The 16,496-nt window shown below is 35.4% G+C and overlaps 3 protein-coding genes across 4 annotated transcripts; 1 reads left to right on the top strand and 2 right to left on the bottom strand.

Moving 5' to 3' along the window:
- The first annotated feature begins 839 nt into the window (after positions 1-839).
- On the top strand, positions 840-4,576 carry LOC147564266 (Acyl-CoA N-acyltransferases (NAT) superfamily protein). Its single transcript, XM_086644956.1, has 5 exons — positions 840-1,222; positions 2,163-2,318; positions 2,458-2,553; positions 3,813-3,933; positions 4,287-4,576. Exons 1-5 carry the CDS (start codon positions 881-883, stop codon positions 4,457-4,459), a joined length of 888 nt encoding a protein of 295 aa, XP_086501082.1. The 5' UTR covers positions 840-880; the 3' UTR covers positions 4,460-4,576.
- Positions 4,577-4,862: 286 nt separating this feature from the next.
- Positions 4,863-11,070, bottom strand: LOC147564267 (auxin canalization protein (DUF828)). Its single transcript, XM_086644928.1, has 9 exons — positions 10,438-11,070; positions 8,634-8,801; positions 8,502-8,555; positions 8,270-8,338; positions 7,399-7,768; positions 6,929-7,105; positions 6,480-6,529; positions 5,277-5,337; positions 4,863-5,188 (listed from the first exon to the last, which is right to left on the bottom strand). The coding sequence occupies exons 2-9, from the start codon at positions 8,790-8,792 to the stop codon at positions 4,977-4,979; spliced, it is 1,152 nt and encodes a 383-aa protein (XP_086501054.1). The 5' UTR covers positions 8,793-8,801; positions 10,438-11,070; the 3' UTR covers positions 4,863-4,976.
- On the bottom strand, positions 10,542-14,108 carry LOC147564268 (uncharacterized). Of its 2 annotated transcripts, none has more exons than XM_086644937.1 (5): positions 13,785-14,108; positions 12,303-13,255; positions 11,364-12,216; positions 11,153-11,275; positions 10,542-11,070 (listed from the first exon to the last, which is right to left on the bottom strand). In XM_086644937.1, exons 2-5 carry the CDS (start codon positions 12,375-12,377, stop codon positions 11,033-11,035), a joined length of 1,089 nt encoding a protein of 362 aa, XP_086501063.1. In that variant the 5' UTR covers positions 12,378-13,255; positions 13,785-14,108; the 3' UTR covers positions 10,542-11,032. The 2 variants fall into 2 exon arrangements, with proteins under 2 accessions (XP_086501063.1, XP_086501074.1); XM_086644948.1 differs by having other exon boundaries at positions 11,186-11,275; positions 13,785-13,930.
- Between the last annotated feature and the right edge of the window lie 2,388 nt (positions 14,109-16,496).

The raw sequence follows: 16,496 nt of genomic DNA on the forward strand, positions 1-16,496 counted from the left end.
TTGATTTATAATAAAAAGTTTAAATAACTCCACCCTAAACCATAATAGACAACTTATTTTAAATCGCCTCCTTTACTATTGTAAATTAGGACTTGGACATATGTACATCTCCACTAAACAATAATTATATTAGTTTCTTAACAAAAAATAATTATTATATTAGTGATATGTTTTTTTTTTTGTGTTGAAACTATTGGGAAATGATAGAGTGACTTAGAAATTGGTACTTAGAGGGTGACATATTTCCTCATTTAGAAATAAAAGCGGTCCCCACCGTAGTCAAACTTTGAAAAACCTTGTCTTTTAGTGATTCCACATCAGCTGGGCATTAAAATGCCCAAAAAATTTGGGCTCTCTAGCATCTCCCGAAACTATTAGTGATATGTTTTTTTTTTTGAAGCCACGGGAATCGATTTCCATTCATAAGTGATAAAATCACATTGTTTACATGGATGAATTGTTATTTCTCTCTTCCAACTTCATGAGAGTTGCATACCTTTAAATGCAAAGTGCCTCGTGAATAAGAAAGAAATTGGACTAGACTCTGACGAATAAAGATAGAACAAAAGATGAAAAGATCCTAAAGATCACAAATGAAAAGACCCTAAAGGTCAACAAAACAACTGAAATTACAAATAAAGAAAAAACTAATCAAACATCCCCATTCATTTTTGGCGCACTTGTATGAAAGATAAAATTTGGGTTACATCTCCATTCATTTTTGGCGCCATAAACTCAATCCACAAACCTATTGAATACTCGTAGAAGTGGCATTAGAGGTAAATATGAAGTGACCAAATAAACTAGTATAAAAATAATTATTCAGAGGATGAGAAATTTCAGGCAATAAAGCGAAAGGATAAATAGAAAATAAATTAAAATGGCGTTTTTGACTTCCGCTTCTTCTTCTTCTTCCTCTACCCTTTTCCCTTGTTCGATCAGAAGAAGAACATGTCAAAACGTTCCCAACTTAATTCACCCTAACTTATCTAACCCTAGAAGAAGACCCCAATCAATTTTCACCCACTTCTCTAACAGGAATCGAACCCCATTTCGATTTCGTTCTGCTACAATTACTTGTCAACTATGTACCCATGAAACCCTAAATTTAAACTCTGGTTTAGATATTTCTGTAGCTGTTTCTGAGGATGAATTTTGGGCTGCTGCTTGTCTTCGTGTTCGATCCTTCAATGATTTTCAAGATTCTTCTTTTGGGGTAGAAGTGAGTAGCTAATTTTAACCTAATTCATTCATTTTCTTTAAAGTTTTGGTTTTTTTTTTCTGTTTATATGAATAAGTTATCAGGCCGATAGTTGGGTTTTTTTTTCTAGCTTTATTTGTATAGAAATGATGATATAATCTTGATTCACAATACATGAGGATAAAGAGAAGTATTTGGCTGTTTCAAAATTTTAGGTTTAATTGACTAAGATGACATAGATCATCAAATTGATCCTCTCTGAATGGAGTATGAAGTTGAGCGAAGCTATTCGACCTACCTATAGTCATTAAAACCCAAAATAGAGATTACTATTAGAGAGCATTTTGGAGTAAAATCAACTTTTCGAAGTCTGAGTGTCGCACTGGTGTTTCAGTTGTAAGGTGATCAGATGGGATTTCAATGGTTTCACATCCTCTAATCCATCACCTTTAGAGGTTTACTAACAGGATGAGAAGACGTCCCGGTCGACAAATCTAAATAAACCTTCCCATTTTGGACTAGTATACATATATATATATATATATATATATATATATATATATATATATATATATATATATATTCTTAAGCAAGATAATTTAGTTACATGTTAAACTTGACGAAGAGTAAAATGACGTATGAGCACGTATGAGCACGAGAGTAGCCGACCTTTGACCAAGGTTGCGTTGGAGATGTTTTGTTTTCTTTCTATTTGTAAAATCGAGAACATTTTGCCCCGCTTAGTGGCAAGTTTTAGGTAATGTCTTGTTTCAAGTACCAAATTTGAAGCTGATCACATTCGGATTGGAGATGCTCTAAACTAGAAGATGAGTTGGATGATATGAAGTCGTCCTCATTTTTAATAGATATGGATTAATTGCTGAGGTTAATGTTTATATATTATTTCACTTCAATTTGTTAATGATCCTGAACATATGCATTTCTTGTCAAGTTCTATTAGGATCACAAAAAGTATTTGACCGAGCTTGAATTCGATGCATTAAAAGAACGGATTGCTGGGACAAGGGTAGGATTTAAAAGAGTTACTTGCATAAATGCAACTCTTCCATTGTCACAAATACCGCCCGGTTCAGATGAACTATCATCTGCATGTAAGGTATGAGAAAATCAACCAATATCGTATAGGTAACTGCACTCACATTTCGGAATCTTTGTATTAAGATTCAACTTTTATGTTGCCTCAAATTTGTACAAAAAATTCCTTATTTTGCTTTGATGTTTGTAACGTTTTGTAGTTTTCTGAAAACGGAGAAGACAGAGTAGTAGTTGGAACTCTTGATCTTAATCAGTGCCTAAGGCTTCCAGATGAAATCACAGGGAAGAGACCTGAGGTATTGAGTTAAATCTAATTTCGTTCATCATTTAAATTACTTTTTCGACTATAATTTCCATCTTTGACGGCTATGTCGGAAAAGTCGGCAAGGGGGACTAGTCGGCGGACTTGGGACTAGGCATAGTCGCTACTAGTCGTATTTACACGGGACTAGTCGTAGAATATAAATATATAATTATAATAGGTATAAATATAAGTATTTGGTCTTAATGAAGTATAAACACTAAAAATTCATCCCTAAGAAGCACACATATAATTATCAACAAGTTCTACAACATTAATGAAGTATAAAACACTAACAACTAACATTTATTTGAGTTAATAAAGGAAAAGAGTAGAATATAGGTTCTAAAAAGAAATAGTAGAAAAAGATTGGGAAGATAGAGAAACTTGGAATCTTGTTTGGAGAGCAAGAAAACTTCAAAATTACTTCAATCTGGTTATAATGATATTTGGAGGGGAGAGGAAGGGTGAAAAGCCGAATGAGCAAATCCTAAACCACCTTTGTCGATTTGAGCAAAAGAAAAAAAGGCTCAGCTAAATAATCCCGACTGGCCCGACTAGTCGGACCAAGTCGGGGATTTACTCGGAATTCCACGGGACTAGGGTTTTGGCTCCTAGTCGAGTCGGCAAGATGGGGACTGAGGAGTAGTCGGGGTGTACTCGGGGATTAATCCCGACTTTTTCTTCATAGTTTGACGGTATGGTCTATCCTAACAATTATGTAAAATTACGTCACTGACTGAAGAGCTTAGGGCTTCCAATTTCAACCGATTAAGGTTGGTTCAGCTTCCTCAAGTTGTATCTTTATGTGTCCAAATGGGCCAAATACAAGTCATTAACCATATAAATTTTTTAGTTTACATAGCTAAGCATCTTTGCCTTCGGGGGAGTTGTGATAGTTTTTATAGCTGTCACTATGTTATTGAACTTCCAGTAGTTTTTTGCTCAGAAAAGCTATTCAGGAAGGAATTTAAGACCACGGTGTTTATTGGAAATTTAGGTTTATTTCGGTCATTGATTTGTCGGAAATGTGGGGCATCTGGTTTCCCGTGGAAACTAAATTTCTAGCTAATCTCGAAACAAGTCTCGACCTCTCTATTACGGAGTTGCTAGAATTTTGTTGAAGGAATCACTATCATTATATATTTGTACAAATTTTTTAAGATCAACAATTCTAGGGCGCCCAAGAGATGTATGGGATTCGAAGAAGGGGATTTTTCTCCGATATCTAATCAAATCTCTTGCATTTTATAGGGTGATGGAGCTGATTTTTCTAGGGCATACTTGAGCAATGTATGTGTGGCAAAGGAGCTGCAGAGAAATGGCTTGGGCTATCTATTGATTGCCAAATCAAAGAAGGTTGCTCTAGAATGGGGTAACCATTTCTTTATTTTAATTCTGCAGTTCATCATACCCATTTTGAATGGTCTTGTCGTGCTGGAAACATAGTTTTAGAGATAGAAATAGACAGTTCTAACGGAAATAACTGTCGCTTTTTAGTAAGAGCCGAAATCATTGTGTCTTCTTTTGCTTTATAAAAAAACAAAGAAAATGTAACAATTTCTTTCTTCTTGTCATTTATAACCACCATTTTTGTTCGAATCATTTTCATCACTATAACTATCATTTCAATTTCTAACTATATAGACCGTTATAATACCTCATGTTACCTCTCTAAACGGTTTTTTGATTGTTTTGACTGAAGAAGAATAATGGCGTTTCTTTCAGGTATGACAGATCTGTATGTGCATGTTGCCTTTGACAACGAAGCAGCAAGAAAGTTATATACAAAGAGCGGTTTTGTATACGAAAATGATGAGCCTGCTTGGCAAGCCAGATTTCTTGATCGTCCTAGACGTCTTCTTCTCTGGGGTGATCTCTCCCTTACACAAAATCTGTAAATATGTGATGTGATGTTTTTAAACTGTTTTTAATATAAAAGTTAGAAAAATATGTAACATGAAACAACCATATTTTTTTTCCTATTAAAATGATTCAAACTTGTTATCGAAGTAAAATGTGAATTCATGTTTGAAACCAACTAATAGGTAAATGATATAACTTCCCGAACAAAACTAAGAGACCTAGTTATATCAATCGATCTCTTGTAAGTAGCATTAAACACCATACAATCAATTCGCATCTTCAACACTCTCACCTAGATCTGTACACTATTTCGAGACTTTTAGTTGTATATCAATTATTATCATTTCTCTTTTCGGCAATATTGACTCCATGTTCAACGAGTTATCTTTTTCCGAACAAATAAAAACTAGCTTGGAAAGCAAAAGACAAGAAACGAAATAAGAAATTATACAACCATGTTTATTTATTGTTATAGATATATGTTAATACAGGATGAAGAAACACATAACAAAATAAGAGAAAATAAAGAAAAGAGAAAGAAAGTGAAGAATATTAGTAGTATTGAAGTTGATAGCCATTAAAGGAAGATGAAAGCTTGAGCATATGAGTAATGGTGGTGGCCCACATTCTATAACGATCATGATCATCTTCCATATCTAGCTTGATTGTTCCTTTACTTGTGGTCAACACTATATAGTAACATGTCTCGCATTCCTCAGTCAACGATTCTTGGTATAACTCAGCGTGTAAATCCATAATGACACCTGTCATCATCATAATGACCCAATTTAGAGAATTATCTGTATGAGCGTTGTATTGAATCATGACACAAGTCAAGATGAGATAACTCACTTTCTTTTGTTTTTGAGAAGGCAGAGGTCAACATTTTGACTTTCCTGGTTTTGAGTATAACCTACCATTAAGCCAAAAAATGGAGAGGTTTACTATTAGATGATGAATAGGAAAACCAATGTTAGAAAATGGGTGATTTAATGAAAACTTTGTATAGTCAACATTTGGTAGCCCAAGCAGGGACGGAACTAGGAGTAGTAGTCAAGGGGGGCCGAACTAAAAAAAAAAGTGAAAAATTTAAGTCTATGTGCTCGAACCCAGGTCTCTCACGTCCAAAACTCAGACCTCTACCATCTCACCCACACTAAATATATGTTATATGTATGACTCGAACTTTATTTATGCGGTAAATCAGAAAGCAATCAGCATTTCTAAAACAATTTACGGCAAGTCAAGGGGGGCCATGGCCCCCTTTGGCCTGCATGTAGATCCGTCCCTGAGCCCAAGTGGTGTCCAAGGTGTTGACATAAATTCCTTACAAATGTAATGACTATCGTTGATCGTATTCAATTTCTAAAAACAAAATGGAAAATTTTGTATACAATATTAGTTGGTAATGGGCCAGTTAAACCGAGCAGGGCTTAAGCTGGACCCAAATATTGGGCTGTTTGTGGAAGCCAATGTTCAACAATTAATTTAGGAATGGCCCATTGATTTGAGTTTAGAAAACCCATGTCCAAATGAGTAATGTTAGAAGGGAGATGCTAGAGTGCCCAATTTTTTGGGCTTTTTAATGCCCAGCTGATGTGGAATCACTAAAAGACAAGGTTTTTTCAAAGTTTGACTACGGTGGGGACCGCTTTTATTTCTAAATGAGGAAATATGTCACCCTCTAAATACCAATTTCTAAGTCACTCTATCATTTCCCATGTTTGTTAGAAACGTCTGCATCAATGCATACTCCAGACTTATACAAAGTCAATGGTCTTCATTTCGAGTAAACTCTCTTTCTTGATAGATTGTTTAACTCTTCATAGACGGCTGATTCCTATTTAGATCTGGATTAAGTCTACTTTTGTAGCCTCATGCATCATTTTTCTATCCAAATGTACTCTCACAAAGTTTGGCTTTACGAAGAATTTCTCAATAGTTTGAAAGCCCAACTTACATCACCCACTTAAAAATGCACGTAAGAATTGTCGAAATCAATGTAAGCAGAGTGTCCAATAATACATCAATATGAGAAAAAGAGAGGGAGCTGACCTTGGATTCACGGTTAAGAATGATTGAGACTGATCTATACTTGCACTTTCCTGTTTCACCAATAACACAAAACACCACATTTAAATACAACCACTATTCTTTGATCTTCTAAACTAATAGGTGAAAATAGAATAAGGGTAGACTTAGAGGGACATCTCCAACATAGGCCCCTCATTTTAATTCGCTTCCTGGGAACATCCTCTCATCTTTATCTTCTACCCCTTCAACTCAACTTCATTACCCATTCACCCTCTAATAAACCTTAGTATTGAACACATTTAATGTGATCCACTACATTTAATGTGATTCACTAACTCTGTCATCATGACCGTCTTGTTGGACCTCGGACAACATCAATGGTCCCGATTCAACGAGTTTGGTGGATGATCTGTTCTCGTCTGAGCTAAATTAACCTTAAAAACAAAATTAAAACTTGATTGACTACTTACCGTCGGATAATTCAATATTAAGATCATATCCCTTTGCAAGCTCAGATCTGAATCTTTCAAAGTCAAAGTCGCAGTCAACGTCTTCTTTATCGTCAATTGGAAGGATGGGTTTGCCTCCAGTCAGTCTACTTTCGCTACGACCAGGCCTTGCTCTTAGAGTTGCAGCTCCTCTTAATGCTAATTAAATAAAGAACAAAAGGAATAAATGAACACCATGAGTGACATAGTTCAAGGTCTCACTATGAGGCACCTAATAACATTTTGGGCCCAAAGCAACCGCTTTAGCTACCTTGGACCTTGACCGACTCTTACGATTTCCAAGATTCTACAACATCTTTAGTATCTAGGTCATGTGTGTTCATTACCAATTAGTTTTCGGTTGGATCAAAAACATGACAAATAATGAATTAAATAGGTTACTTGATGACTACCAATAATAATGACCTAATTTAGAGTTAGGGGCTAGTTACATGTAGCAGCAGCAGCTGTAAGTGTTAGGATATCAGTGGCATTTGAAGTGGTCATGGCAGAACCCATTATACTACTTAATTGATCACGTTTAGCTCCCATTGCTTCAGCCATTTGTGCACATTGTGCTGCTACTAGGGCTGCTGCTGAAGCAACTGCTTCTTCTCTTCTACTATTGTTGTTGTCTGATTGATTGTGCTTATTATTTTCAGCTGCAATAGCTGCCAGTGCTGCCGCAACCCCTGCGACCGATATGGCTGCATGAACTTCAGCTCTTTGTAATCGATCGTCTTCTTTTCTTTTTTGCTTTATTTCTTTTACCCATTTCTTTATTGATGATAGATTCTTGACTGGCATTATCTTCCATGAAAACTGTCAATTATTTCATTTCAAAGTAAATTGTTAGAATAGTGCAAATATGATAAGGAACCAAACCAGATAGAAACCAATTACTAAGGTTGCAGTCTACTTGTGGCCTTGTGGTTTGCTACTAGTCTATCGCTAGGATCAAATGGACAATTCAGATCCGGTCCAATCCAACCTGCTAGATCAAAACAAGTTTTCTTCGTCTATATTGTCAGCATACCAATGGACAAAACTTGCCCGGTCCAAATCAATCCAAACCAAACATCTACAGTTTTAGTTCTAACCCCATCAAATTCTAGGTAGTTCGTTAAATTCTGGAGACGAAAGAAGGTACACCGTTGTATTTAATTGATTATTGGGTCTATTTTTATCGGTTACTATCCAAAACAGATTTTGTTCCTCTCCTTTTTATTCCTCAAAACCCCAATTCACCCCTACAATAATCATGATTTTTCTTTATCAAGAACCCAAAACAAGTCTTAGAAATTAAAGAAAAAAAGTTCATACCCATTTCTTTCGGAAACAACTACGATAATTAACTTCAGGATGCATAGCTTGTTGCAACAATATCCATGACTACAGAACAAGTGAATAACAAAAATTAGATATAAATTATCATCAATAACAACTAGTTAAATAACACAAATTTATTAAGCTTGTCTCCACATAATATGTAATTTCTGCAGGAGTTTAAGTTAAATCGATTAAATCTGTGAGAGAAAATGAATGGAAAAGATACCTTAACGTCGTTAGTCTTCCATTTTGGTAACTTGATGTCTCCATCATCCATATTCTACATAAGTAACAAATTTTAATTAACATGTATAAGAAGTTCGGTTAATTTGTTAACTCGTATCGAAAATAGACTTACGGGTAACGGAGTTTTAGCTTCACTGCAGAACGACTTTATAGAATGATCTTGAAGAACAATAGCTCGATCTTCTTGAGACGGTTGGAAGATTTGAATGGCGGACGAGTTGCACCAATCACGCGAAAGAAAATCCATTGGTTCGACTAGATTTGAATCCATTCTTTTTTACTTCAATTGAATCAAGTAATAAACTTGGTTGGTTTAGCTAAAGAATTGAGAGTTGTAAGCAAATTATATATCTAGATCAAAGTTCTTGATAACAAACTATGATATTTATATGTACATATTTGATATAAAAATTGATCAATTTGATATACATTTTTAATGAAGATTGACCCACAAATGTGATGCTAAAGTAGAAAAGGTTAGTATTGATTTTTTTAGGTTAATTAAGTAACTAAAAGCAAATGTGACCAGGAAGACAGGAATTGAAGAAGTTTTCTTTGCTTAATTAATCATGAACTTTAAATTGTTTTTAGAACAACTAGCTAATTAGGAAGATGGAATTAGAATCAAGATGTCATGAATCGGCCATGTGCTCCTAGATTGTATTGAATCGGCTTTATTCTCCAACTCAAACATGAGTAAGCTCATAAGACTGAGTTAAACCACTTACCGAATTAAACAGAAATTGAACTGGAGCAGAAATTTGTAATAGTGTTGGATCTGAATAAAAAATAAACCTAAAATTTCACAAATTTATTGACAGTTTTTTTGAGAACGGTGAAAAGGATAATGCTAGTCGGACTCTCAAAGTGCCGACAAAGTCACGAATGAGGCACTTTGAGAGTCCGGGTGGTAAAAGTGGTTTGGGTTTACAACCCCACACTCTCAAAGTGCCTCATTTTGTGACTTTGTCGGCACTTTGAGAGTCCGACTAGCATTATCCCGATGAATATACCCACAGTGGATGTATTAGAAGGCTATACCAGACAGCTACACAGCCGGTCCTTGACATTTTTGCTTTCACGGCCGGGATTCAGCCGACAGATGGGTCTAACATTGTACCACACTTGTATAATCTTCTACGAAGAAAGAAGAACATGGAACTTCTCGTCCATTGATTCACTAACTTGTTACTTATTAGAGTGACACGGGTTCCTTTTAATAATATTTTGGGGCCAATTAAGAATTTTAGATTCATATATGCTACATTATGCAAAAGATAATAGATTAACCTAAAATCATCTTTAAATCACAGTTTACAAGTACTAGATGCGTTTTTTTGGAAATGATAAGATTCGAACTCTAGTTTCTCTAGTGGGTACAAATGCACATGTGATCACTCAATCAAAGTGAGCTTCACAGATAAAAAAAACTCCATGCATTAAGGTAGACATTTAAGTTCTACTAATTTGAAGTTAGCCCCCCGCTACTCCCCTCCACCAACAGAGGAGCCCCTCGACTGGGCTTCCCAGAGAGTCGCGCAGTAGCCTCCACAATACAGCCGTTGGGTACCCGCTATAAAAGAGGGACCACCCAATTACTCCACCCAACCTCATTTCTCAAAAAAAACTGCTACCAACTGGGTTTCCCAATACACTTTAAAAAAAAAAAGATAACGTCAAAAAAAACATTAACATACATTTCTGATAACATTGAAGAAACGTATGTTGATTTTGATTAAACACCTACCCTATGCTCGAAAAGTCGGAAATCGGGACTAGTCGGACGACCCGGGCCTAGCGACCAGTCGGGATTACAACTGGACCAGTCGGATTTAATCGGTTTAACCTAAAATATAAATTTATAATTATATATATGTAATTACATATAAAATTCAATAAAAAGAGTATTTGTGTACCTTCATAACTTCATTGTAGTTTGAACTCCCCCAAATTTTCGCCTGGTAGTAATGATTGTTCCTGAAACACTCAAACATATATAAAGTACAAACATAATTAGTAATTTATGATAATCAAAGTTCAAATTTCAAATAAGTCTAACAAAAGTAGTTCATAGTCACACAATCCATAGTAATGTCGAATCAAAATAAAAGCAAAGCATAAAAACGACGCTAAATAACTCAATCTATAGTTTCAAAGTGCGACCCTTCCACTTCAATATCAACATCACTATCCTCATCAACAAGTTCCATCGCAGGACGTGACGTAGAAGCAGTTGAAGAACTAGAAGCCTTTTGGCTTCTTGTTCTTCGCCTCTCAGTACTAGTAGCTCCTTGTGCCGCTCGAACATCTTCCCATCTAAGATCATCACCCCTATTGACGAAGTCTTGTAGTTCTTCATCATTTGGAATAATCCATTCATCATTTTCTTCTACCTCCCTCAAAACAATTGGATCAATTGAGTCATCTCTTCTCGGTCCACACACATTGTTTCTAGCTATATTTCGAATCTTCAACTTCATATTGTATTGTATGTAGACGATATCATTCAATTTAGATTGAACCAAACAATTCCTCTTCTTTGAATGTACCTTAAAAAAATAAGACACAAGTATTAAAGGAGTATTTAACTTATTACTTAATCGGTAAAAATAAGATTAATTGAAGTGTAACTTTCATGATCAAATGCACTCCAATTACGCTCACATGGTGAAGCGCTACATGTCTGACTTGTAACCCTTTTTGCAAATGATGAAAGGTAAGGTAGTCCCTTCCCATATTGTGTCCACCATTTATCTACATTTAGTCATAACTCACAAAATAAAACAACGAACATAAAATCGCCACAAAAATAAATCAAAAGTACCATTTAGAAAAAACTTACGTGGCAAATATCTTTTGACTCCTTTTTTCGCAAATTCATGTCCCAATGATCCAGTTTGACTCCTATAATGAAACATCTCATTATTCATTTCATCCAAAGCCTCCTCATCAGACACCAATTTACTCATAGCAAGAAAAACTTGTTTCGTAACCTCATCAGTCTCAACCACTTCCCAACCCTTTCCATAGTAAATCGAGGGATTCAAGTAATAACCAGCTGCATGTAAAGGATGATGAAATTGATCCGTCCATCGGATATCAATAATTTCCCAAACTTTGGCTCGTGTCATTTGGTCACTACCAAGGTTCTTCTTGATTTGATCCTTTGCTATAACCATTGCTTCATATATGTATCCCATACTTGGCTTCTCTTCAGTGTCTACCAACCTTACCACGTCAACTAGTGGTGCCAACACTTGACATGCAAATTGTACATTATCCCAAAAGCTATTTTTAGCCACTATCCTTGCACATCGCATACCATCAGCTTTTTTAGCAAAATCAGACTGTGTCCATTGATCTGACACAAACAACATTTGTAAATGACCCCTGTTCTTATGAATGCTCTTGATTGTGTAGAAAGCAGTAGCAAATCTAGTCACACAAGATCGGTGCAACTTTTTCCCACCAGTAAACCTCCTCATCAAGTTTAAAACTCTACCATGGTTATAGATGTACGTTGTAACGGCTTTAGACTCACTCAAAGCACTCTTGATCTTCGGCAATTTATCACCAATATCTTGCAACATTAAGTTAACACAATGTGCCGCACAAGGAGTCCAAAACATATGAGGATGTTGTTCCATTAAGATCTTGCCTGCAGCCTTAAAATTTGATCCGTTGTCGGTAATAAACTACATAACAAAAAAAGTAATTAGTTTAGTAATTGATGTAACGAGTAACGACCCATGCACAAATAAATGAAATTAAACAAATATACCTGAACAACATTCTCCTCGCCTACATCTTCAATAACTTCATTAATCATGCCTACAATGAGATTTGCATCTTCCATACTCTCCAACAGAATCTAAAAAATCCTTGGAAAAGTTCACCTTCACCAGCACTGAAAGGTATTCCCTTCGAAATTGCCCAACGAGCATAATCCTTCCAAGCTCGGTGTTTTAATGCAATTTTAATCGGATTGTTCCGATCTAATGTAGCTTGCTTCATCTTTTTATGCAATTTTATACTCGGTGTTTTAATGGTGCTGGTAATCCTCTTCCATACTCTCCAACAGAATCTAAAAATCTTTGGAAAAGTTCACCTTCACCAGCACTGAAAGGTATTCCCTTCGAAATTGCCCAACGAGCATAATCCTTCCAAGCTCGGTGTTTTAATGCAATTTTAATCGGATTGTTCCGATCTAATGTAGCTTGCTTCATCTTTTTATAATCAGGACTAAACACAGTATCCAAAGGGCCTCTAACATTGCTTTGTCGCTTCAAACCTCTTCCACGAGAACCACTACCAACTACCTCAGGTTGCTTAGCATTAGTTCTTTCATCTTCAATCTCTTCATACTCAATATCTTCTTCTTCAATATCGCCACTTACCAAACGATCATGATCTTGAATAATACTACTAATTCTAACCTTCTCTAATCTTTTCTTTGTTGCTTCAGTCATGGTCTTATTAACTGTTTGCTTTATCTCTTCAGTAACCTTGTCACATCCCTTCACATTTCCTTTTCTATGAGCAAGATGCTCTTTCAATCTATAAATGCCTCCGGACATCTTCTTGTTACATAATTTGCACCAAACTGAATTCAAATCATTAGCATCCCGACATTCTCTCCATTCCCATGCTAAATCTCCAGAATTTCTTTTCAGAACAGGAGTACTCGAAGCACCAGAACTAGTAGAAGCCATCGATGGAAACTAATAAAAGTACCTAAATAACAAAAGAAACAATGATAAGTATAGAACTATACATAATACATGTTTATACATTAGAATTATAAAGAAAATCAAGTTATTATAGAAATTAGAGAGCAAAATCAGTCCATAAACTTATATTACATCAATTATAAACATGGTTTATACATTAGAACTACAAAACTACAAAAAAATCAACTAATTATAGAAATTAGAGAGCAAAATCAGTCCATATATTTATATTATATCAATTATAAACATGGTTTATACATTAGAACTACAAAACTACAAAAAAAATCAACTAGTTATAGAACAAAGAGAGCAAAATCAACCATATATGCATATAAACCAATATTATATCAATTATAAACATGATTCAACTAATTATATATGTTAAAACAACTAATTATATATGTTAGAGGGCAAAAAACTAGAGAAATAGAGATGAAGAACAAGTTTTAAGTTGAATAGAGAGAGTAAGTGAAGAAAATCAAGTTCTAGAGAGAAACAGTGAAGAAAAACAAGTTCTAGAGAGAGAAACTTACTTGAATGAAGGTCGGGTAGCTTCAAATCTTTGTAGAACATGAGCTATTAGGGCAAGAAGTAGTAGAGAGAGAGAGGGGGACGGCTGCATAAGGAAAGAACATTAAAACCCTAACTTTAAGTTGGGGTTTTGAAAAAAAAAAAAAAATAGCTGCTGCCCGAGCCGAGTTAGTCGGCGCCTAGCCAGCCGGGTAGTCGGCTCTAGTCGGCTCCTGGGCGCCGGCTAACTCGGCTGCTGAAAACAACTAGCTGACCGAGTGCTAGTCGATCGGCAGCTAGCCGATTAGTGTGTAAGCGGCGCCTAGGCGCCGCTTTTTAAAGCATAGCACCTACCACATCATCCGTCACTCCCAATTGTTACAGTCAAGTTGATGATGGTGTGCTCGCGAACAGTTATTTATATTTTATACGTCGCGACAAATGTGATTTTAGGAAATGAATACTTATTGGAGGAAAGTTGCCGAGTATTTCAAGACGTACGAATCAAGTCGTGTAGCAAAGGATGCTAAACGTAGTTGAGCGAGAAACAGAAACAATGCTCGGACTTTTGTGGTTATTTGCCCATGTCATAAAGAAACCCAAGAAATGGAGAAAACGATAGAGGACCTGGTAATTATTAGAGAGTTTAATATGTAACTTGTGTCTTTAATTTTTTTCGAAATCACGAGTAGATCTTAATATTTGAGTTGTAGTTGAATACAACACATGAATGGTTTGAAAATACATGTGACAAAGAGATATTAAGTTCGATCACTGTTATAATATTTTGAAAGAACACCGCAGTTGGATGTGAAAAGTATCACAATCTTCAGCAAACAAAGAAGATCTTCTAGCTTAGCCGAGAGATGTATATTAATTACTAGAGCCAAATGAGTAGAAAATGAACATTATCGTTGTCATAGTTTTTTTTTATATGAACTCCAAAAGTCATCACATTCATTACATAGTATAGACACATTTTGAATATATAATATGTAGATACATCATGAATTGAATAAGTCTTATAACTGTCGTCATCAAAGAGATCTTGGGCCCTAAACGTCATTTAAAGACCCTTAGGGCCATTCTATGAAGCCTCAAACCTATTTAATCTACTTTACTTTATTTATCTCAAGTTCAATATATCATGGATTTCAACTTCCATTAAGAATCAAACCCAAGACCTCTGGGTTAATGAATAGGGGTTCAACAACTAGATGAAGACGTGTTGGATAAGTTATTTGTAACAAGTAACTAGTTGTAATCGTAGTCAAGTTATTTATTTTTAAGTTAGTAGTGCATCGCTACAAAAACCTAAAATGAGAGGAGAGCCCCCATTTTGAGCCTCTCTTGGAGTTGCTCGAAAAATAATTTTACCTACTTTATTTTGTTTTACGATAAACCATTACATAGTGCTAATCGATTTTAGCTCATCAAAATTATTGTTAAATTTCAGAGTAATCGATGCCAGACTTCTGGCACATTCTTTCTCCAAGTCTCCAAGTGAATTGTTTAACTATCGATTTGGAATACTTTTATTTGTTTTATAATCATCTAGATGTGCATGGACGCCTTTACTGTGACACGAAACAGTATTATCTATTATTATTTTATTTATTTATTTATTATTATTAAAAAAAATTCCTCATCAAATGAAAAAGAAAGATGAGATATAAAAAATGTAAACCAACTTTACAGATAAAATAAATATGAAGTTAAGGGACAAAGGCTCCATATTCTATAATAGCAGCAAGTAGAATAGAGAGAGAGAGAAATGATGATCAGTAGGACGGAGACCCCAAAGATCATAAAGATAGGGGCCGGACACATGCTAACCATGATATGAGCTTATAATGTTTATGGAAACAGAAAGTAGAGAGAACAAGAGACACAAGACACCAACTTTCTTTGCTTCCCTTTATTTTCAAACCACACAATCAAGCTCAGCACCTATCACATCAGGATATGGTAATGGTGGGTACTCTGAAAAAGAAATCGAGAGATCGACAAATTTAGTGTGAATTTGGGGTGAATTTCCGGCCCAACTGTTGGATTTCCGCCACTTTGTCTCTTGATGAAAACGGGTAAATTCAAGCGGTTGGATGGGGATTCACACTGACGACTTCCCTATCACGGTTGATATATCATATATGAAGATAGGCTTGTTTGAGACCCGACTTACGGTGTTCCTTTAAGTTGGTGTAGACGTAGATGGGGGATAGGACAGACGGTCAAGTTTTCTTTCTTCGAACAGGCTCAACATCTAACTCTAAATCTCTAAGTACATAGATCAACATCATAACAGTTAACACCACCCGACGAAGTTTAGTTACTTTTTCAATATTCCATTAGTTCATCATGTACTTATTTGTCGTTATTCTGAATAATATAGTTAGAAAATTACACATGTCTTGATCCACTTAAACGGGACACAATTTAACATGTATAGATGAAAATGGTGCACTAAACTAAACATACCTAGATCATGCAAGTGAACAGATTCTTTTTACTAAAAAATATAGATTAGTACTTAATTAACATTAAAGGGTCATTCAAATGAGAACTCTAGATAAAAGAAGAAGAAGAGATTAATTAAGGTGAGGTAGCAACTAGCAAGTGACCACCAAAGGGGCATGTAAACCATTATGACTAAAACATGCAATAGGGACCACCTTTTAGAAAGGAAGATTAAAGTACTAGACAAGTATGATTGAAGCTAAGTGTTAATTACTTTA

Source organism: Eschscholzia californica, unplaced genomic scaffold (genome assembly GCF_041429995.1).
Source record: "Eschscholzia californica isolate CP2 unplaced genomic scaffold, dmEscCali1.0.p SCAF_1, whole genome shotgun sequence".
Lineage (NCBI taxonomy): Eukaryota > Viridiplantae > Streptophyta > Magnoliopsida > Ranunculales > Papaveraceae > Eschscholzia > Eschscholzia californica.